General features: G+C 36.9%; 1 protein-coding gene across 4 annotated transcripts in view; it reads left to right on the top strand.

Moving 5' to 3' along the window:
* Positions 1-24,318, top strand: part of SGCG (sarcoglycan gamma) — a 331,776-nt gene that overhangs the window by 192,535 nt on the left and 114,923 nt on the right. For all 4 annotated transcript variants that reach the window (XM_043991638.1, XM_043991637.1, XM_043991639.1 and 1 more), the window contains exons 3-4: positions 3,933-4,034; positions 20,478-20,565. In XM_043991638.1, the coding sequence (XP_043847573.1) occupies positions 3,933-4,034; positions 20,478-20,565 (190 nt within the window). The remainder of the gene's footprint in view (positions 1-3,932; positions 4,035-20,477; positions 20,566-24,318) is intronic.

Below are 24,318 nucleotides of genomic sequence, written 5' to 3'. Positions count from 1 at the left end.
CTGTGCCCCCACATACACCAAGCTAATTTGCCAGCCACACTAGGGCTGCGGGTGATGGGGGACGCTAGAGCCTCTCATGCGTACCACACCGCCAGGCTCCAGGGGCCCGTGCCCCCTGCTGTGCACCCAGGGACCTTTGCATGGGCTATGCTAGAGGCCAGCCTGGATGAGCCCAGGATCTCTCAGATAGATCTGCTCAGGCAGAGGGAGCTGGAGCTTTTCCCCCCAGGTGTCTGACCCAGCATCTCATACAGCCCATGGGGCTTTCCCTGCTTGGCTCAGCTGAAGTGGAAGGGGAGGGGCACCAGCCCCTCCCACATAGAGAAAAAAAACTTGAGGGCCTAAGGCTTTCTAATCGCAGCCCAAAGGTAGGGTCCTCAAATCAAAATAAATTTCCACACTAGTAAGAACTCTCTGTTCTCAGGCTGACCCAGAAGAGTGCCTTGCCTAAAAATGGAGCTTTAATAAATGGTTGTTGAATTCAATTGAATGAGTTGGATTGAATTAAGGAAGGCAGATTGGTATTGGAGTTAAAATACATTGTGGGGATGAACTAATTTCTTCTGAGACACATTTTGAGCAGACTGAAAGAGACACGGCAGTGTCCTAGAACAAATGAGTAGAAAGCATATGATAAGTGTTTGTTAAAATCTTTGTTGGGTAGCAGTGTTTTGCAGATGGATTTCTGAGAGGCAGAGAAAAATCTTCAGTACCTAGTTTGATAAGGTTCTGGGAAAGAGTCTCAGACAGACAGCATTGTTTCCTCTCATCCAAGGAAAAAAGGATATGTGCACTTGGGATACAGAGTTGGAAGGAAGACCAGAGCACATAATTTGAGCCAAGGAAATGGAGACAGAGTACTTGCTGCTGTGGCTATTCCCACCATTGCAACTAAAGGTCTAAACTTTTGCCCCAACCCACCCCCATTCCCCTGAAAGGAGAGACTGTGACTAATCAAGTTTATTGAGGAGGAGCAAGAGGAAGAAGAGGAGGATGGTATTGCTTTCCCAGCTCTTCCTTTTTCTTTTTTCTTTTTTTTTAAACCAGGCCTTTATTTTTGTTAATTTTTAATTTTATTTATTTATTCATTCATTCATTCATTCATTTATTTTAGTAGGGCAATGAGGGTTAAGTGACTTGCCCAGGGTCTCACCGCTAGTAAGTGTCAAGTGTCTGAGGTCGGATTTGAACTCAGGTCCTCTTGAATCCAGGGCCATTGCTTTATCCACTGCACCACCTAGCTGCCCCCCTCCTCCTTTTTCTTATGTGTTCTCTCTCTTCCCCTACTAGAGAGAATGAGTTCTTGTTCTAAACTTTTATTTTTCTTTAAAGTTAGACCTTCTGCTTAAATTAGTTGCAATACGAACTAGTTAAAGCATTGATCCTTACTTTTCTAGGAAGGCGCTTCATTATTTGTAAAGGGGAGAAAGAGAAAAGTACAACTGTGACTGGCAGAGTATAAGAGATAAATAAATTGACAGAGAAGATGGTCTCTGTCTAAATGTCAGGATAGAAGGAGTTAGTTCTTCTTTCCTCCTGACTTGGGGCTCAGGAACAAAATGAGAGAGTAACTTAATTATATCAATTTCCTATTTTAATAAATCTCCCAATATGGGACAAGACTTGATCCAGGTCTCTGTCTTTAAAAATAGCTTTTAGATGATTACTGTTAAATCACATTGTACTAAGCATTATTTTCCTACCCATGCATGTGCAGAGAAATCTCTTTTTAGAAAGGGAGGTGAGGGCAGTATCTAGAGGAAATGGCATGCCTGGGAGCAAGAGACGAAGTGTCTGAACAGGACATACCTACATAGCAAAGGTTGGATTAAGCTAAATGAGAGTAGCATTTTTATAAATAATGAGGTATTACAACCAACAATAATTGGGATCCATCATTAATCTAGCCAACATTGGTGCTAATTAAAACATATGGCATAAACATAACTTTAAAAAATAGGAAACCTTTGGAGCAAGCCTTCATTGTCCTTGAGAAGGGAAAGAGAAAAAAGGAAGAGGGAAGGAGGGTGGTAGAGAAACATCTTGATATGCTTCCCAGCAAATGAGATCCCACAGTCTCTCTCCTTTCAGCCTTGAGGGAGAAATCTTTCAGTTTAAAACCCTGATTTTGATTTAAATGGTGGTCCTATTGGCAGCAAGAGCTCTCTCCATCTCTCTCATCTAGCTCAAATCATGTGCCCACTTCTACTCCTAACCCCATATTCCCAGTACACAACTCCATGTTCTGACAGTCTTTCCTTTAATAAGTACTAAAGATAGAAATAGAGAGGGAGAGGGAGATGGATATAGAGATATATACATACACACATATATGATGGAAAAATGAATCCCATACATATATGGGATTCATTTTTCCATCATTGAAAGACTCTTCTTTTTCTATATAGGAGGACACTGGAGACTTTTCTCTTCCCACAGAAATTAATCTCCAAAGTCCTTCCACAGTTGAATGACTTTTTTATGAATCCCCCCAAAAAATCAGCATCTGAACCTTCTAAATTGGTACCAAGCCTTAATGAATTTCAAAGTATCTCCCTGATCTGAATCTGTAGCATTTGTAGGTCCCTAAGCGTTGCATGGTCTGGAGATGTAAGGTATGATTAAAAGTTGTACATTGGGATGAGTCAAATGGATTGGAAATTTTATACCTCTAAGTGTACTAATATCATATGCCATGGTACTGTTTTGTTCAAAATTGACTTATTATATGGTACATACCAATAGTCTAGTAATTGGTGTCTACCTATGTGGCAGATCATTCACTCTGCTATTCTTTCTACTGTATCTTAAATCAGCTTACTTATAAGGCAAACCTTTCTGTTGCCTTTTTCCAGGCATGAGTCTCATCTCAAGTCTTGTTGATGCCTCAGATTTGTCTCCTTGTGCTAAAGTTTCAAATTTATTTCATTTATTACCCCAAATTACATATTAGTATATAGATATAAAAGTCCTTTGAACCCTCTTTCCAGTTTTCTTATGATGATTACTAGGCAATCCTTCCACCATTGTTTTGTGTCAAGCCTGTTGTCTTCTGGAGTGCAATACTTATTTTGTTTGTTTTATTCCACATCTGTGATTTCACTGGTGCCTTCCCCATGATGAAACAATTTCTACCATGTACTCCAGCCACTTCTATTCTTGAAGAGTTTCCTGAGGCACTGGGAGGTTAAGTGACTTGCCCAGGGTAAAACAATTAGCATGGGACAGAAGCAGGACTTGATACCAGTCTTCCTGCTTATAAGGCCAGATTTTTCTGTTACTTCTGCCAATCTGCTTTTCTTTATAGTTCAGTGAGGAAATGTTCTCCCTCTCCCCTCTCATACTTCAGACTAAATTAGACTTCTTGATCTATTTGATAGGTCTCTCACCACACATATTTTTCCTGATCTCTATGTGATACATTCCATCCCATGCTATGAGCTCCTCTTTTTGATACATCACAATTCATGGTCCAGAAACCCGAATCTCATTCTTTAACACATGATGTTACCTTTTCACATACTGTTTTCCTTTCTTTTACAACGTTATGACTTTTAGCTGGAGGATGAAATGAAAAGACCATTTGTGGCTCCACATTTCCCTCAAATGGTCTTTTCATTTCATCGTAAAGCTAGAAATATAGTACATGTTTCTTCTGATTAAACATTCTACTTCCACATGAATCAGCAGATATAGGTAAAAGGCAGAAAATCTGATAAGTCTTGGCAGTCTCTCCATTATGTCTTAGATATAGACACCAGGAAGGCATAATGCCTGGGGATTAGAGAAAGCAGAGTTGTTCCTTTACTCAGTTATCTTCACTACATAGGTTGTAAAAAGAGAAAAATAGAAATGAGATTAATTTCATAATTTGAGAAATGAATAGTGATGAAAAATAAAAACAAAAATAAAAATATCTCCTTTTTTGACAGACTGGAATGGGGCACTTGCGTGTTACAAAAGATGGCCTCCGTCTGGAAGGGGAGTCTGAATTTTTATTCCCACTATATGCCAAAGAAATTCACTCCAGGCTGGTAAGTAAAGAACAAAATGCTTAAAGCAATATGCAGCAAGCAAAATCAAATGGAAACTTTATTAAGTGTAGAAATTCATCATGTTATAGAGGACACTTCATAGAGCGTATGTACACAAAACCTTGTTAGATTGTCTAAAAATGCTTGGGAGTTTGGTTATGGAACTAATCTCTAGCAACTGCATTTAGACAGTAAATGAACCCAATTTTCCTGTACTTCAGAATCTGAATTTGGTGGTCACTGTAATTTAGACCCGAAATGAAAACCTCAATCACAAATAATTTAAGCTTCTATCCACTATTGCAAAGCAATTTAAATTCAAGTGATTTGGAAAGCATTCCAAATTGTCTGAGAAGCTTAAAAAGAAATCTTTTTCACAGTAGGGTATTCTTCACTAATTATAGAATATTAAGGTTAAATAGGACCCTCTATCAGTAGATTAAACATCAGTACTGAATGGTTATGTTAATAGAGTACAGTAGGACTTTAAAAGCATATCTTCCTCAATATAATCTTCATTTATCTCCATGGCATTTAACTCTACCTCCAGGATAGCCAATCATAAAATTAAATTACTGTACAGTAAAGTATAATGCCTCCATTATATGTTTCTGTTTTTCTTCCTGTAACATAATGAACACAAAATGTAATATGAGGTCTTTAAATCACATCAGATTATTTTTTAAGTAAAAATCTTAACTATCCACCACCTAGCCCTATCCTGGGATAGCCTGTGACTACAGAGGCAATGTAAGGTCTGCTATAGTGTTCAGCCTTGTTTGGTAACCTTGTAATTTATGTAGTGACCTTCAGGAAGTTTGTACTGCCAGAGGGTACCCTGGGAAGCTGCTCAAGTTTTGTCTTTAAAATGTATGCCTTTAAAAAATAAACAGGCCCCATGCTGCCCTCTATGATATCTCTAGAAAAGGAACTGTGTAGGTTTAAAAAGAAAAAAAAAACACCTTTTTCCAAGTAATTGAACAAAACACTTTGTACCTTTCTCCCATCTTTCTGTCTTAGTAAAGAACCATTGAGAAGAGCTGGTTATCCATTGGAAAGTTGGTTTCTTTGCCTCAAGTCAAACCTTATTGCCCCCACCCTTCCATTCAGTCAACTACATTGACTCCCTATTATCTCCACGATCTAATAGAAAAATCCTCTTTTGGGCCTTCAAAGCCCTTCATAGTCTTGCTCCTTATTCTCTTTCCATTCTTACCCTTTACTCTTTTCTACATGCTCTGACCCAGCAACACTGGCCGGCCCCTTCTCATTCCTCCCGCACAACATTCTGTCTCCATCATTTTCACTGGCTTGTCTGCTATGTCTAGAAAGCTCTCCCTCCTCATCTTCACTTCCTGCCTTCCCTGGCTTCCTTCAAGTCTCAGCTAAAGTCCATCTTTCTACAATAAACCTTTGCCAGGTCCTCTTAATCTTTGTGCCTTCCCTGTGAGAGTCAGGAGTACCTATGTTGTCTCTCCCATTAGATTGTGAGATCCTTAAAATCAGGGACTAGGTTTGCGGGGAGGGAGTTTTTTGCATTTCTTTGTATCTCCAGAATTTAGCACAGTGCTTGGCACAGAGTAAGTACTTAATGTAAAGAATTAATTTAAAAATTCGTCCCTACATTAATAAATGCCAGCTGACTAATGACTGACCCATAGTCATAAATTATCAAGAATTTTTTGTACAACCAGTATCACCAGAGCCCTACACTTTAATCTCAGAGGAGATAAAACAAATAGGAAAAGCTTGCTTTAGAGTTGGAGAATGAAAAAAACTCATACTTAAGGTGACCTAAGAACATTATAAAAACAATTTATCAACATTTCCATGTTGATATAGTACAACCTGAACAGATAAATGCTGAGTAAGAAAGGAATAGAGACCAGTGGACACAAATCATGTTCAGGAGTTTCTAGAAGTTATTACTTCACCTTTTAGGAGTTTCTTTTTTGCCCTTTTTTTGTGACCCAGGAAGCCTTTTGAATTTCAGAACTCTGATTTTGTGATACACAAGAAGGATGTTAGACCCATATTATCCTTGAATGATGAGTCCTGTGAAATATCCTAGGGCATAAAGGAGTAAGAAGAGCAAAGAGTATTTCAGACAAGCTTGCTCTTAGGCATACATGGAGTCTATAAATGTAGCATCCTCATAGGACTGAAAAAGCCAAACTCAAGTAATAATGCTTCTCTCTCTAAAACTCAGTAAAAATTGGCCCTTGGTCATATTCTCAGAAGGGTCAATCCAGTGTTCTGACCCACTGGCTAGAAGGGGAAGAAATTCTGCCACCCTTTATTTTACTGGGCATCAGATTAATGCAACTTCTTGGGCACTAATAGGACCCTAGCTAATATTGGCACCCCAAAAGAACAATATTCTTACCACTTTACCCACTACCAACCTTCCTATCATTGACACTTCCTCCTACCCCTCTTAGCTGGACACTGATCCCCTATATCCAGCCCTGCCAGAAAAAACCTAGACTCCCTCTTCACTCTGACCTGTAGACTCACTCCCTTCTTCTCAATAGTGGTGGGCTACTTCTGTGGGGCAGACCCCTGATTCATCCTAAGGTCTCTCAGGCCTTGCTGTATGCTTTGTATCCGTACCCTTGGGGCCTTTACATCTACTCTGCTAACTGAACTCTCATGTGTTATCTTTCCTAATTAAGAGGGAAGTTCCTTGAGATCAGGGACTGTTTTTTTGTTTTGTTTGTTTATTTTAATTTTTATCCTCAGTGCTTAGCCGAATGCCTCATACATAGTCAGAAATTAATAAATGTTTTTTCCCACTAATTCATTCATCACATTGTCCTTTTAACTGCTCTGTAGGAAAAGCTGCTTTAAATTTTTCTGTCTCCTGTCAGGGTGGTACCACTGGATAAAGAATTATTTTTCTAAGACCTCACAAGGAAGGGGTAAGGACCTGGGATGGTCCAAAGAATTCTGGTTATGATGGAATGAAATAAAAAAAGAAAGGTGAGGGCGAATATCTGTATTCTATGAGGCTAGGATGCTTGGGGAATACATAAATAACAATCCTTCCTTGTTCTGTCCCATTGAAGTCAAGCACTGTGAAGGAGCTAAGTGTGCCTGTGGTACCTTTTGTTAGTTCTTCACTGCCCTCTATAACATTGTGTGACTTTAGGGAAACACTAAAAACCTGACCTCGGGCATCTGCACTATCTTCTCTGTGATTCTTGCATTCAACAGGCATGTTCCTAACCTGAAAACAAAAGGAGGAGAGAGGTTTCTCCCCACAAAACCTGAAGATGTATACTTTTCAAGGATATAATGGAGAAACAGCCACGAATTTAACTTAGGAAGCAATGATATCATAGTACTAAGCAAATTTTTGGAAAACGTTACTTTTCAGTCTCAGTGCCCCAAATAGGTGTTGTATTTTCTGTAATAGAGAAGAACAAAAGAGCGTTAAGAATTCTGTCCCAGGTCAGAGCAATAACCCTTTTATCCCATTATTTCATTCAGAAAGAGGCACGAAGGGAATTTTTCTTAGCAAGGTCTGGTTGTCCTTAAAAGGTTGAGATATCTCCAGCCTTCCTTCCTGAGCTGCAGTTTGTTCATTCATGAATTTCTCTAAATGCTTTTAAAAATCAATTTGAGCCCCACCTATACGACTGCATGGACTGACAACTGCTCCAATGTATCCCTACTACATTAAGTTTCTCTTCTTAGTTGTTTGGAAGGTTCTTTGGAGTCTACTCCTTGCCATACTGAAATATTTGGTAAATAATTATGGTATGAGCCTTCATTATTGTATACACTTTGATCATATTCCCTACTGACTTCATTTATCTGAGGCACTGAAGATTGCTAGAGTAGTAAAGAATGTTATGACCCTCTCTTCCCTCAGGGTTGTAGAGTAACCTGTCAGGTTAGAGTTTCTCACTTCTCTACAGGAATCATTTTGAGCTCCCACCAGCTGGATTTCCCCTTTGTTAGAGGCTTGTAATTAACATCCCAATTAGATTCAACCACTTTATATCCACCAGATTTTATAAAGGAATATTTACTTAAAAGAAATGGCAAGAATAAATGGCAATACTCTAATAAAATTAATTAGCTACTTAAAATAAAAATTTAAACAATCACTTAAAAGAAATAGCAAAAAAATTTACAACATTCCCCCATTTGCCCCCCCAAAATCAAAGTGCATACTCTCTCCTGGTCACTGGGAAAGGTGAGGAAGAGAAGAGAATGAGTGTTTATATAACACTAGGCACTGCATTTAGTGCTTTTACAAATATGATCTCATTTGATCCTGACAACCCTGTAACATAGTTGCTGTTATTATCACCATTTTAAAGTTGAGTAAACTAAAGCAAATAGAAATTAAGTGACTTGCTCAGGGTCTCACAGCTGGTAAGTGTCTGAGGCCAAATTTGCATTCAGGTGTTCCTAATCCAGTCCCAGTGCTCTATCCACTTCACCAGCAGCCTGTCTTTTGAGGGAGTAGGCTCAAAAATTAGTTCAATTCCTACACAACATCACTTCTACTAAGTACACATCCAAAGGCAAAATCTGCAGGATTAGTCCTTGTATCAGCTACTACTAGGATGGGGTCCCAAAGATTACTCCTTATTCCCAGGAATAAGGAATGTCTATGACACACCTGAAATCTAGATCTGACTCTTTTGTCTAAAGTTTCCAGAGAAAAGACAAACATGGATTTTTCTATATTTATCTGGATAATTTCCTCCAGACAGCACTTATACTCATAGAGTTGAAGCCTACTATAGAAAGGTTACAAATTCTCATTTTGTTTTTCAGATATGAATTTTTCATAATCTCTTAACTTTGTACATAGTAAGTTTTTATTAGAAATATGTTTAAATGATTAGATCTTCCATAGGCAATCATCAGTGCTATGCTGACTGTAAAATCTAGCCTGTATTCCAACTTCCTAATTCCTATGACTCACTTTCACAATCTTTCTAAATTCCTAGGGACAGGGACTTCACTCCTTTTACCTGGCATTAAAAAGAATAAATGAAAAGTCCAATGCCAAAGTCAATTTCTGCTGTCTCAGAGGGAAGAAGGTCCTAAGTCCTCTCCCTTTATAGAATGTTCTTTCACCATACACTGTAAGTGTTGAGCTACTGATATGCCACAAGAGCAAGTAAGAGAGGGGAAAAAAAGAGGTGACTGGTCTTAGTAGGCCTTTATGAATGTAAAAGCTCATTAAAGAGACTCTTTACCCTAATGTAGCTAACCAGAAACAGGTGTAGAATTTCCATACCTGTTTCAGTCTTTCCAAACCAACTCCTTCAAGTGTCATCAATTACAATTCTCCTGAAAACAAGCTTCAAAGTATCTTCCATGTAGAGAAGTTATAGCAACTAAGCAAGCTTTTGGGGTCTGTGTTATGTGCCAGACCCCCACTACATTAGCTTTTTAATCTTCATATAGAAAGTTCTCCATTCCTATGCTCACTTTAATCATCTTTCTCTGGTACTTTTGCATCTGTATTATATCCTTCTTAAGATGCTGGACTCAAAACCTCTAACAGTATTCTAAGTAAAACCACACTGTGGTTTTGTGTAAGAGTTGAAAAATATTTTATGTTGCATTTTTGAAATATCTAATTCAGTGCATAAACTACAATATTATTTTGATCATTATAATTATTTCACTAAGTATCTATATGGTATGTTATAATTAAAAAGGCTTTCCAATTATTTTAGGATTCAGAAAATAATAATAGACTATTGTGCCATGTAATTTTGGTGTACATTTATATATTAGTTATATGTATTCTTCACAGGAAGAACTTGGGAAGCAATTTTCCATTAAATTACTGAAAGCATTACCTTACACATTTGAAAAAATTTTACAGATAATGTCTTCAGCTAAATTGCTTGGATGAAAGCTTTTTTTTTTCATTGTAAATATAATTCAGTGTGATACTCTAGCCACTGAACAACTGATAACACACTAACCCTTAAAAATGACTGGGTGAGTAATATGTCTTAATTTCTTGTAACTCAAGAATAGAAATAATTTATTCTCCCAGAAGATATTTGCTTTCTATCTGGACCACTAAGTATGGACAGCCATTATTATTTTCTAAATCACTCTAAACCTTTTTACTGGGGTAGCACCCCTTTTAAATAGATTATCTTTATTAACCCATTTATTGAGTTCCAATATATATATGTATGTGTGTATGTGTATATGTATATATATATATGTGTGTGTGTGTGTATGTATATGTGTGTGTGTGTATATATATATACATATATATACACATATATATACACATATATATACATATATATATATATATATATATAACCAAACAATCTGATGCTCCAGAAATGAAGTTCAAGTCAAGAATGGGCACCTTTTGCAGAAGAATGTTGAGTTCTGAACAATATTTAAGCTTATAAATCCCATGCTGGATTTGGCTATGATTTCTATTTAAAGTATGCATTAGCTGAGATTTCCTAACTCCCAGGTAAAGGCATTAGAATTTACAAATAAGGTTCAAGAGCAATATGGACACCCTGACCCATAATTGGAAGAATTTGCTTATCTTTCTAAAGCAGGTGAAAAATGAAATGAATACTTTAAAAGTAAAGATAAACACGAATATAAACATATTCGTGTTTATCTTTACTTTTAATATATACATGTATACATGTGTGTGTGTGTGTGTATATATATATATATATATATATATATATATATATATATATATATATATATATATATATATATACCCCCATGAATTTGGAGGTATGGCTCTGATTATAGTATTTAGATAAATACTGTCTTATTGAGTCCATGAGGTGAAGCAAGAGTCTGATTATAACATAAATTTGCTAGTGATCCTAGGTTTTTGAGCAGTGCTGTCTATGTCACACCTGAAAATCTAGATCTGATTCTTTTGCCTGAAGTTCCCAGGAAAAAAAGGCAAAAAATATATTTTTGCTATATTTATCTGCATGATTTTCTCCAAATAGCACTTATAATCATAGAATTGAGGCCCCTTCTGGGAAGGATACAAATTATTTTGCTGGGCAGATAGGAATTTTCATAATCTCTTAACTTTGTCCATCATAACTTTTTATTAGGAATATGTTTAAATGATTAGATCTTCCATAGCCAATTATGTACTTCCAAGGTTGAGCTATCTCCACAATTGGCTGGGTATTGTTCTTTGATGTCAGGCTATTAGACTAAATTTCCTTGCAGCTGCCATTCAGTACAGCTTGTCTCAAATGTCTTAGTGGGATTTTAAGCTATTAAAGTTTAAAACTGCTACTAAAGCTGAAAACTCCACTAAGACGTTTGGGACAATGCCCTCCACTGGCCACTGGGAAAAAAGTGCAATTTTTTAAAAAAATTTAACCAAGAGACCCATAGGAAATGCTTCTGTATCTCCAGGATAGGCTAGCCCAATATCCTCAGCTCAAGTATATCTATCACAGAAAAGGACATTCAGTTGTTTGGATATATTCAAGAGTTATTGCAGACTTTGGAAGAAAGCAAAAGAGCAGTACTTAAAAGCTAACTTCTTTTGTTCTTAGCCACTCACAAATCAGTCATTTCCATGGCTATCCATCTTTTCATTATTTCAACACTTATTAAAAAACTTCTCTTTGAAAAATTCTGTGCTCGGTGCTAGGTGAAATGAAAGATCTATAAAATAATACAGGGTCCCTGCCCTTATGAAGTCTTACAGGGGGAAAAGACAAGTAACTATAACACATATAATGGCTATAACAAATTATTATATGATAAGAGCATTAGAACATTGCAAAACAAAGTCTAAAAGGTCTTTACCAAATGGGAATATCAGGGAAGGTTTCAAGTACTCGATAACGTAGGCTTTAAAGATAGGGAATGATAGGGAAAGACATCATTTCATGTTGCAACTGGGGCAAAGGAGCTGGAAATTTGCATCAGGGCTGCATATTTAACACTTACTCCCCTGGGGACAGTAGCAGACTTGTCCTGGGCATACTGCCTTCTTCCTTGGCTACACTTTCAACTCCTAGCACCACCACCACCCCTCTGCCATTGCCTCAGCAATAGTCACCCAATCAGTTAGCTAGCATTCATTAAGCACTTACTATGTTCTGGGCACTACGCTAAGTGCTGGGGGTAGAAAGAAAAGGAAGACTCAGCCCCTGCTCTCAAGTACCTCACAGTCTAATGGGTGAGACAGTATGCAAACACCTATGTACAAACAAGATATATTCAGGGTAAATTGGAGGTAGTCTCAGAGGGATTCAGTAAGATTAAGGTAGATTGGTGTTTCTTGTAGAAGGTGGGACTTTAACTGAGATTAGGGAATCTAGGAGATGGAGATGAGAAGGAAGAGCATTGCAGGCACAAGGGACTAGCTGGCAAAAACAGTCAGAAGAGGAAGCATCTAGTGTGAGAAATAGCAAGGAGTCCAGTGTCACAGAAACAGAAATGTGGAAGAGAATAAGGTATATGAAAAATTGGAAGAGTGGAAAGGGTCGAGTTATTAAGGTCTTTGGAGGCCAATTCTTCAACTGTTTAGAAACTTCATGGTGTCCTGGTTCATTCTCTTCAACTCAGCAGCTTCTCTCAGGGGCAAAGATGGCTCTAAGATTGTGGAAGTAAAGATATGTATAGAGCCATGTATATTTCATAGGAGCAGAATAATCCAGTTTGTCAGGAATGTAGAGAAGATTGCTGAGCAATCTAGGGCAAGCATTGCCAAAGTAGGAGACAGGGGGGCTCTGTGACCCAATGCCAATGTCCTGACCTTAAGAGGCTCATGATCAACCAACCTCCCCATGATAGCCAGTTATGGGATTTGTCTTTAAAGCCACTGCACCAACCCTTACTGCCCAACATATCCCATGCTGCCCTTTCTTTCCCTCCATGTAAGCTCCCAACCTCCCTTCTTCTGAGTCCAGTATAAGACCCATGCCTGGACAACTACAACAACAGATCCTTTGGGAATATTCTATACTCCCTGTAGCCCTCTTTTCCTAAATCATCTTATGGCTCCTGCAGGCATGCCTAGAAGAGCAGACTCTGTGCCCCAGAGCAGTGACCAGTAGTAAGAGCTTCATGTCCCTCCTTCATTTTAATTTTGGGCTGGACAAAGTGAGGTATAGGCATGAATGGATTGGGACTTGCATCATCATTCTCATTCCATTGTCATTTCCACAAACCTTATTCTTCCCTGAACTTCCCTATTTCTTTTGAGAGAACCATCATCCTCCAGTCACCCAGATCCATAACTTCAGTGTCATCTTTGACTCCTCAATCTCTCTCACCACACATATCCAATTGATTGAATAATTACTTCCTAAATCTTAGCACTTCTACTTCTCCAACTCTCACAACTGCCTCATTCTCTCTACTCATATAGCCCCTACCTTCTTTCAAGCCCTTATTACTTAAAATTGAAATAGTGTCTTAAGTGTGATCTTCTGGTTTCAAGTCTCTCCCCTCTTCAATCCATTTTCCATACAACTGGCAAAATGATTTTCCTAAAGTGTGAGCCTGACCATGTTAATCCCCTTCAGTAAATTCCAGTAGCTCCCTGTTGACTTGAGGATCAAATATAATTTCATCTTTATTTCATCCTTTTTAACTTCTATTTTTATATGAGTTCTAAAATGTATATAATTAACAGCATGGTAGTATATGTATGTAAATTTGTAAGTATGCATAAATTAAGGGGTATGTGTTCAAAAATGTTTTTTCTTGACAAAGATCCTTGATTGAAAAAAGGTAAGGCAGAAATCAAGTATTAAGTGTGTATACTCTCATAGTGAATTTATAGATATAGGAGATGAAAAACTTCCCCTTAAAAAGCTTACAGTCAAATTGGAAAGACAAAATATGTTCCTATAAAAAATAAGCAGTACCAGGAAGTATTTTACATATCAAATGAATATTATGCAAAAGAATTGGTCTAACACTGCCCAAGAATCACTATGGTTACTGCATATTCAAAGGAACAAACTTTACACTGTCTGCAAATATCAGCAGGTCAAATCCTTATTTATAAAGTCAAACAGTACTTTAAAACTTGGGGGAAATCATTTATGAATAAATCACTTTATAATCTGTTTAAAATCTTATGTTTTACTTAAATGTGACTTCAAAATTTGTATTTTGGCATAGCTTGCATTTGTAACTCCAGACCCCTAAAAGAAAGGAAATGGAAGCATTTTGTTGAAGAGCAATTAGCCCCGCTTTAGCAGAACCCTTACTTTCATTTCTTCTTCCTTTCTTTCCTCCACTGTTCCCTGAATATGGAATACTTATAGAGGGCACTTTGCTAGGGGCAGTTTCAGATACAAGGATGTAGAAGCTTATCATTGAGTTAGGGAGATAAAACACACAGGGAGATGAATGCTAACAGTATGATCTAGAAGAACATAGATCAAGCCTTTTGTCTTCACTTCCTCTCCTTTCTCTCACTTCTCCATTCCATTATGACTTTCTATCTTATCACTCAACTGAAACTGCTTTCTCTAAGGTAAACAATGATCTCTTAATTACTAAATTCAGTGACCTTTTCCTCATTTTCATCTTTCTTGAACTCTGGACTTTTGATGCTGTTGACTTCCCTCTCCTGCTAGAAAATTCTTTCCTGGGTTTTTGCGATGTTATTGTCTGCTAATTCTCCCTCTTAGTCTTATTTGCTGAAATATCATCAATGTCCCACTACCTAACATATATACATGTATGTGTATAGTTATACATGTACAACTATACACATACATATATATATACACACTCTTATTTTGTTGCTTTATCAAAAGATGCTATGATTCAATTATCAACCTATTGCACAAGATTCCCAAATATACATATTGATCAGTTAATAAGCATTTATTAAATGCCTGTTATGTGCCAGGCACTGTGCTAGGCTCTGGATATACAAATATAAAAATAAGCATCTCTAGCCCTTAAATAGTTAACATTGTAATAAGAATATACATTGTATTCAGAGATAGATAAATATACAAAAGGCAATTTGTTAAAAAAAAAAGAAAGAAAGAAAATGAAATGAAAGAAAAAAGAAATGGAATGAAATTTACACAGGACAAAAAATAGAAAGGAAGGGTAGCATTGGATAGGGAAAGTACTGACGGATCGATATGAAGGAAAAGTAAGTAATGAAGAGGGAAAAGGTGCTTTGGTCTAGGGTTTTGTTTTTCTTGTTGTTCAGTTGTCTCTGACTCTGTGGCCCCATTTGGGGTTTTCTTGGCAAAGATATTGGAATAGTTTGCCATTTCTTTCTCCAGCTACTTTTACAAATGAGGAAACTGAGTCAAACAGGGTTAAATGATTTACTTGCTCAGGGCCACACAGCTAGTAAGTATCTAAGACTGGATTTGAACTCAGGTCTTCCTGACTCTAGGTCCAGTGCTCTATCCACTGGATCACTTCACTGCCCCAAGTGTCTAGGGTGAGGTCATTTACAAATTAGAATCCCAAGGATTCTGAATGAATCAATATGGCAGTAAATTGTCACACCCTAGTCTCTCACGTAAATTACAGAAACCATGTCCACATACTGTCTATTCAGCATATCCAAAATAGAATTAATTCTTTTTCTCACAGAACCCATCCTTCTTCCAGACTTACCTATGTTTGAAGAGGGAAGCTCCATACTTCATCACCTTTATTCAAAACCTGAGTCTTCCTGGACTCTTCACTTTCTTCACTCAATTGGTTACAGAGTCTTTTTTTTTTCTGCTTCCCCAACAACCATCCTCTTCTCTCCATTCACTGACTACTCACTGAGGTCATAGTCTCATGACCTTTCAACTTCACTATAGTAATGGCTCCCAAATTAGTACTCTTTGCTTCCACTTTCTTCCTCAACAATCTCTCCTCCACAGAGGTGTCAAATTTGCTTTCCTAAAGCACAGATATGAAAATGTCACTCCCCTTTAAACAATCTTCATTGACTCCCTATTCCACCTAGGATAAAATACAAATTCCTTCTGGGAATATTTAAAGCCTTTCTTATCAGTTTATCTTTCCAGACAGTTTTCACATTTAGGTGTATTCCAGCCAAACTGTCTTTATTGCTGTCCTCCACAAACAAAATTCTGAGTCATATCTTTGTGCCTTTGTATAAGTTTTCTCCTATGTATTCCTTTTCATCATTGTCCGCCACAGTCCTCTATGGTGCCTCCCCAAAATTATTCCACATTTACCTCTCACTCTTACTATCTGTGTACCCAGAGATGATTCAACCTTTCTGAATCTCTTAGATCTTAATTTTTATCATCTGCAAAATGGGAATAATGTCTGTAGCTCATAACTATCTTACAGGCTTCTTTTGTGGCTCACAATAGCTAATGTACATAAAGCACTTCAGAAGTTTGAAGGTACTAAAAAAAGTAAAGTGCACCAAGTAAATATTTTAAAGCTTAAAGTATTTTGTAAATATGCAGGGTTTTCTTTCTTTTCCTATTCTTCTACTGAGGTTCAACTCCTTCATGTGGTTGGGAGGTGGCTCTGAGTCTTCAAAAACTACAAAAGTTGAGCACAAAGCTTTAACAGATTTTAACAAGTTAAACAGGCTTTGAGTATAGGCCAGGGGAGAATTTGTTTCTTAAGTCCTGGGACCAAGACTGTAAAGTTTGAAGGTGTTCACTATATGGTTGGTCACAGAGTAATGCATTATTTGGCCACAATAACCTGCAAAAACCATCCAGGCACCTTCTTGCCCTGGAGACACCTCGGCCCCTACAGCCCCTACCTCTGATTGGCAAACTGTTCAGAATCACCATTGAAGGAGGTTCTCAGTCCATTCATGTCTGCTTCTGCCTTCTCCCACCCTCTGCCTTCCAGCACCTTTTTTTATGTAGGTAAGGGAGTTTCTTTTTTTTTTTTTTTTTCAATTTTTGCTTGTATTTGTGTTCCCTGGGTATAGCACCAGTGCCTAGCATATAGTAAGCTCTTAAAAATGTTTCACCTCTTTCTATCAAGTTAAATAATAATTACAATGTATGCAAGTGGAATATAAATGAAATCATGGACTCAGGAAGTATTATTATTAAACCCTGGGGGAAAATTATATTAAGTAGTGATTAATAATAGTTAAAGTTACTTTATTCTAAAAAATCATAGGAAGCTGGGGATAGAAAGCAATGTGGAGAGTACCTATTCCAACCTTCTCATTTATAGATGAGGAAGCTAGACCTAAGAGGGTAAATGACACACAAAGTCACACAACTAGTAGTTTATAGAGATGGGTGCAATGTCTCCTGACTAGGACCAACAGTATCCCCATGATTCCTTGTATACTGTAAGCATTATTAAAATGTGTCTTGTTTAATGTTTCTTTTTAACTGTTTTAATAAATTTTATTATACTAGATTCTTATATCTCCATTAACTATTCCAATAAATAATTCTGGTTTATGAGAAAAGCACATTTATAACAAAAGTATGCCAATACATGTCTCACTGATCACTCTGCCCATAGTACTCCTAGTATATATAAAGTCAGTAAACATTTAATAAGCTCTTATTGTGTTTAAATCATAGGACTAAATGCTGAGAATATGACATATCCCCTTCCCTCAGAGTCTATGTGGAATCTGATAGAAGAATCTTATAAGGCATGTACCCAAAGTTGTGATCGATCCAAGGGAAAATGTTATACGATTAAAGGAAAGTTCCAAAATATTATGTGAAGCTTCAAGAGGGAGGAATCCTGTAAAGAGGCAGAGATCATGGTATGCTTCCTCAAGGATAATGGCCTCTCACCTAATCTTTGAGGGATCAGGCTAGAGAATAGCATAAGAAAGGACAAGGAAGTTGGAAAGGTTGGGACAAGAATAAAGTAGGATGAGTAGAATTTAACTAGATTATGTGAAGTAAAACAATTTGATCTTATAGCTAGAAAAGTAGGTCTGCACCAAACTATTGAGGTCTTGAATGTCTGATGACAGAATTGAATCTTCGATAGGCAGCAGTGAGCCACTGACAGTTTCTCAGTGGAGGAATTGACTGAAAAGAGGAGAACATGGATAAATTAGAAAGAGAAGAGATTGGTGTAAGAGGAAACCAGTTAGGAGGCTCTTAAAATTGCAGTTAATGGTGATAACCTAAACAAGAGAGGTTGTGGTGGTAGTATAAAAAAAGGTATAGAACTGAGAACTATTATAAAGGTAGAAACTACAGAAAGTAACAACATATTGAACATTGTGGGTTACACAGAAGCAACAAAAATAGAGGTTAGTGGAAAGGACAATTCTCAGGAAAATATGCTGAGTTCAGTTTGTTATATGCTGAGTTTTAGGTGCCAGAGATAGAAACATATAGAAGATGGGTGGAAATATAAGACTGGAGCTCTGGGAAAGTGTTGGGGCTTAAAATATTTTTCAGGAAATCATTCTAATAGAAATAATCAAAGTCATGAGAGTGAATTAGAATCACAACAAGGTAGAAATATAGTAAGAATATAAAAGAACCAAGGACCAAGGCTTGGTGAACACATGTTTACAGGTGCATGGAGAACTGAGGAAGAGAATACAAAGCCTATGATGGGACCTGAGAAGGATCAGTCAGAGAGGATTCAGTAGAGTCCAATGTCGAGAGAAGCCATGGTAAGAAATATTAAACAGAATGAAGGACAGTCCCTACCACTATCATTTAAATAGAACTACTGTCTTCTTTTTGCCTTTTAAAGGACTTCACTATTTAGGTCCCATATAGCTTTCCAGGTTTATTACACACTCTTAGGAACTATGTATTGCATCTATACCAGCCTATTTGCTATTTCTCAAATATGACATTCTATTCCTTATCTTTCTGCTTTTGTCCTGTGTTTTTTTTTTCTGTCTCCACCATGGAGTGTAATTCCTCTGCTTCTGAATGAATCTCTAGTTTCATTCAAAGCTCAACTATAGTGTCAACTCTTCCCTAAAGTCTTTCCCAATCTCCTAGCTAATATTTCCCCCACCCCAAAATTACTTTGTCTATTTATATATTTTATATTTACTTGTATATGTGTGTTGTGTCCCATGATAGAATGTAAATTTCTTGAAAACAGGATCTACTTTATTTTTGTTCTTGGCACCATAAGATTATAGCTAGAATAGACCTGAAAGGTCATCAAGTTAATTCCTTCATTTTACATTTGAGAAAACTGAAGCCCTCAGAGGTTAGATGACTTATCCAAAGACACACAAATAATAAGTCCCAGAAGTGGGGTTTAAACCAAGATCCTCTCATTCCAGAACTATTTATCTTATTCTCACTGTCTAGCACATAGTAGGCACTTAATAAATGCTTGTTGATTGATTGGTTGATTCTATTTTAGCCCACCTAAGGTCTTTAAGTGAAGGATAGATGAATACTTGTTCAGAATGTGGTAGGGAACATTCTTGTTCAGGTACAGGTTGGACTAGATTGCCACAAAGGGTCCCTTCTAACTCTAAATGATTCTAATTCTGATCACATCACTAACTTTATTATCAAAATACTATGTACCTAGTTAGATATATTCCATTCTGATGGTATTATAAGATTCTGAGATTTTGTCATCAGGCGTATATAATCATTTGCTCTATATAGGCCATTATAAAATTAGAAAAATCTCCATAAGCACATTTTTCATAAAGCCAGACCAATAGGTGGATTTTTCAAGGGTAGCAGGTTGCTACCTGTTCCCCTCTAGAATAAAAATACCAGATATGATGGGCCCCTAGGCAAATATGTGACTTTCTTCTAGAAGAGTTACAGTACTGCCTGACTTTAATAACCCAAACCTAAAAAAAAAATCCATTTGATTGTTGATACATATAAGCAAGTGAGCCATCATAAAAATGAGCCGTCAAGATTGAAATGTCACATTCTAGAAATACTTTAGGGCTCATACAGCTACTTCAGGGCCCATTCCAATGTGAATTTCTAAACCAGAAATCACCCCAGTCCCCCTTACACATACACACACACACACACACACACACACACACACACATACAAAACTGTGTCAAACACAAACTTTGGGGGAAAAAATTAAATACAAACTTTGCATTTTGAAACATTCACAGTTTCTAGGAAAGGAACTGAGGTTTTACAGAAAAAGTACTTTCAGTTTTCAAAATAATCAAGAACAGTCATTAAAAATGTAAATCTGACCTTTAGACTCCTCTGGAAGGAAAAGAAGGCATCACCAAAATTTGCTTGCATTTGGTATTAATCTGTATCCTACAACCATTCCAGGCACATTGTAAGTAGCAAACCCTCATAGATATCACAGACCTATAGGATTATTATCATTTTTGAAGAAGCAGTTCATTCATCTTAACCTTTCTTCCACTTCTGTTTTTCCAAAAGCTATATAAGCAGGTTTCAGGAATGTGGATATGGAGAGATTTCTGTATATAAATCACTCTGTCATAATTTAAAATTCCATCAGTTTTATTAATTCTGTAAACCTTTGTTTTAGGATTCATCTCTACTTCTACAATCTACACAAAATGTGACTGTCAATGCTCGAAATTCCGAAGGAGAGGTCACAGGCAGATTAAAAGTTGGTAAGTTTTGTGTTTAATCATGACAATTAATATATATATATATATATATAATGAATATTTGAATATATATTATTTGGATATTTATATTACTATTTAAATATATATTTATATATATATAATGAACATTTGAACTTAAACAATATTCCTTACCTGCTGCTCTCTTAAAGAGCTCAAGGTTATTTATACAGAACTAATGGAATGAATACTTTTGAATAACAATTTCCAAGACACTATAGCTCAAGAATAAAGGAAACCATCAGGGGTCATTAGTTGAAGAAAGGGGACAGCAGAAGAAAAAAAATCCCAGCAAAATAAATATTGGTGGAGGAGAAAGTAAGCAATTAGTAAAGCTTATCTCTGTATTTTTACTCTCACAAAAGCTACATAAATACAACAAGCTAGACCTGTACCAATAACACAGACAAGCAATTTGTTGGCAGTTTGTTTCAGCACTGACAATTTTAAAATCAGAATTAAAGAGTTTTTTGGCTGTTGGGGTTTTTTTGGAAACTAGGGAAATACGTGTGGTGATGCACTGTTCTTTTTATGAAATTTAAAATACTATGTCGACTTTTTAATATTCAAAGTGACTCTACTGTTTTGAGTTTTATAATTTACTGTGAAGAGCCCATTGTACCCAGAAGTTTTCTTTTTTTTCTTTGTGTATGTGTTGGGGGCGGCATTTGGGGTTAAGTGACTTGCCCAGGGTCACACAGCTAGTAAGTGTCAAGTGTCTGAAGCTGGATTTGAACTCAGGTCCTCTTGAGTCCAGGGCCGGTGCTCTATCTACTGTGCCATCTAGCTGCCCCAATCAGGAAGTTTTATAATGATTGTCAATCAAAGGGAATAATATCTGGACCTGATCTAGTAATCAATTTATCTGGTATCTTCCAAAAATATAAATAATTCAATATTGTTTTTAAACCATATTATACTTTAGATTTATTTCTGATGTTGTTCCAAACCCTTTTAAATTTTTTCTGACCCTGCCGCACAGAATCTCAGAATGGAAAGGTCCTCAGAGGTTATCTAGCCCAAGCCACACCTGAACAGGAATCCTCCACAGCATCCCTAATAAGTCGCCATTCAGGTCTGCTAGAAGGTCTCTGGAATGGAGGGACATTATCCTCAATGCCCTACTCTCTGTTGCCTCACATAGCCAATAAATTGAAAAATTGCATCATTTCTAACTCCACAACATAACTTCATCTGATTCCTTCTATCTACTTACACAGGTACCACCTTAGTTCAGGCCCTCATCACCACTTGCCTTGATTATTATAAAAGCTTCTTCATTGCAAAATGTTTTTCTTTAAGAACAGATCTGACTATGTTACTCTCTTACTCAGTAAATTCTTATGGTTCCCTATTTCCTTTAAAACAATAAATAAACTTATCTGTAGCTTTTACAGCCATAAGATAAACCTATTTTAGATTTTAAAGCTCTTTATAAGATATCTTACCAGCCTTAATATTGGTTACATCTCAACCTGTACTCTGTGATCCATCCAAGTTGGTCTTCTCTCTGTCCCTCACATGACATTAAATCTCATCTCCATGTCTTTTTGATTGGTCATCTGAGATGCCTAAAATGTTCTCCCTCCCCATCTTTTTTTTTTTTAATTTTTTTAGTGAGGCAATTGGGGTTAAGTGACTTGCCCAGGGTCACACAGCTAGCAAGTGTGTGTTTAGTGTCTGAGCCCAGATTTGAACTCAGGTACTCCTGACTCCAGGGCCGGTGTTCTATCCACTGTGCCACCTAACTGCCCCCCTCCCCATCTTAATTGCATAGATTTCTTATTTTTCTTCAATATGAAGCTCAAGTACAATGATTTTCATGAAGTCTTCTCTAATCTACCCAACTACAAGTGCCCTCTCTCCCAACCTACTTTGAAGCTTACTACTTTTTTATTAATTTATTAATTTTTTTATTAATTATCTATATGTATTCCGCATATACTTACACATATATGTGTGTGAATTTATAAACTTTTTTATAATAAAAATAATAAACAGTCTGAACTATTTTCCTTTCTTAATGAAACACTTTGGGTTCTATGAAATTCAAGGAAGAAGTTGAGCCACATAGCTTAACACTTCTCTGCGTGCTGAAAAATGAAGCTCAGAAGGGTGGGAAACCTAGTGAAAAGATGAAGTAAGAGCGAACCTAAGATGGAGGGAATTTCAAGTGTGGTTTAAGGGAAAAAGCAGTTATTCCCACACACACACACAATCCTATGCTGGTTATATGAAGGATGCAACCACAGAGTATATGTCATGAAGGTGTCACAGATTTCAATGATTCTCTCTCATTACATTTATTCTATATAACTGGTAAACTTGGAATGTCCATTAATAAGGTCTGTGTCAGGGTGGTGAGGATGGTGATAGAAAGTATAAAATGGGTGTAAGAGATAACACAGGAAAGGACCCATATGTACAAAAATATATCAGTTCTTTGCAGTAATAAAGAACTGAAAACTAAGGGGGTGGGGGTGCCCATCAATTGGGGCTGAACAAATTATGGGATGTGAATATTATGGAATGTTATTTTTCTGTAAGAAATGATGATGGAGATGGTTTTAAAGAAACATGGGAAGACATTATCTCTGGTTAATAAGTGTCAAAGGACAAAAGAAGAATCTAAGATAACTCCAAGGTCATGAACATGGGAGACAGTATGAATGGTGGAACCAGTGAGTGAAATGGTGAATAATGAGAAACAAACTTGGGGACACAGGGGCAGAAAGATGGTAAATCATCTTCTTTGGGGACTTGTGGAGCTGGTAAGAAATTCAGGTAAAGATATCTGGAACTTGAGAATGAGGTCAAGACTAGGAAGAGATCTGGACATATTTGCATACATGCAAAAAACATATCAGGAATGCCTTCAAACCAGTGTTAGAGATCTGGCATTAGGTAAACACTTAAGAGAAAATCTCTCATGACTACTATAGGAACAGAGATAAAGGTAGGGACTGGGCTTGTGCTTTCTTTGAAATAGGAAATTCCAAACTGAGGAATTTCCTTTTACTAGTGTTTGCTGGAGCATTTTCTACAGATTAGAGGGAGTTGCCTCAAATACTGAGAGGTTAAGGGACTTGCCCAGGGTGATACAAACAGTATGTCTCAAAGGTAGGACTTGAACCCAGGTATTCCTAATTCCAAGGATGGCTCTTTATCCACCATACCATGATGCCTTTATGTACAATTTCTAAAACCTGTAGCATGTTTATTCTTTAAAGATAATAGAAGGGTATACATCACTTTAGAGCTGTGGAATTTAACATGTCATTTTTGTTGCATATATTTTAACATTATCAGCAAGAGATTAGTTTTTCTTCCCTGACATATATCTAAAATATGGTTGTATAATTAGAAAATAGATAATGTAACTATAAATTTCAAAAGAGTTATAAGTTCAGCAAAGTAATTATATGTGTATAAAATTTGAATTAGTAATTTATTATCAGCTATTTTCTAATATGGATCATATACCATGCTATAAAGGGCTGGCTGACCTGGAGAAAATATGACTTGAGGTAGAAATAATAGCCATTCTCAAGGAAGAGGGATTTGACTTTTTCTGATTGGCTCCAGTGAATAGAAACAGGAACAATGGATGAAGTTTGCCAAAAGGTAAATTCTGCCTAAATGTGAGGAAATGCTTTCCCACAATTAGAATTATCTACAAAATCTGAGCTGTCTCGGGAGTCAATGAATTCCCCTTCCCTAGGGACTTTCAAATGATCA

Source organism: Dromiciops gliroides, chromosome 3, assembly GCF_019393635.1.
Source record: "Dromiciops gliroides isolate mDroGli1 chromosome 3, mDroGli1.pri, whole genome shotgun sequence".
Classification (NCBI taxonomy): Eukaryota; Metazoa; Chordata; class Mammalia; order Microbiotheria; family Microbiotheriidae; genus Dromiciops; species Dromiciops gliroides.
Note: the sequence above shows the minus strand (reverse complement) of the source record. Positions and strands in the feature narration are given on the sequence as shown.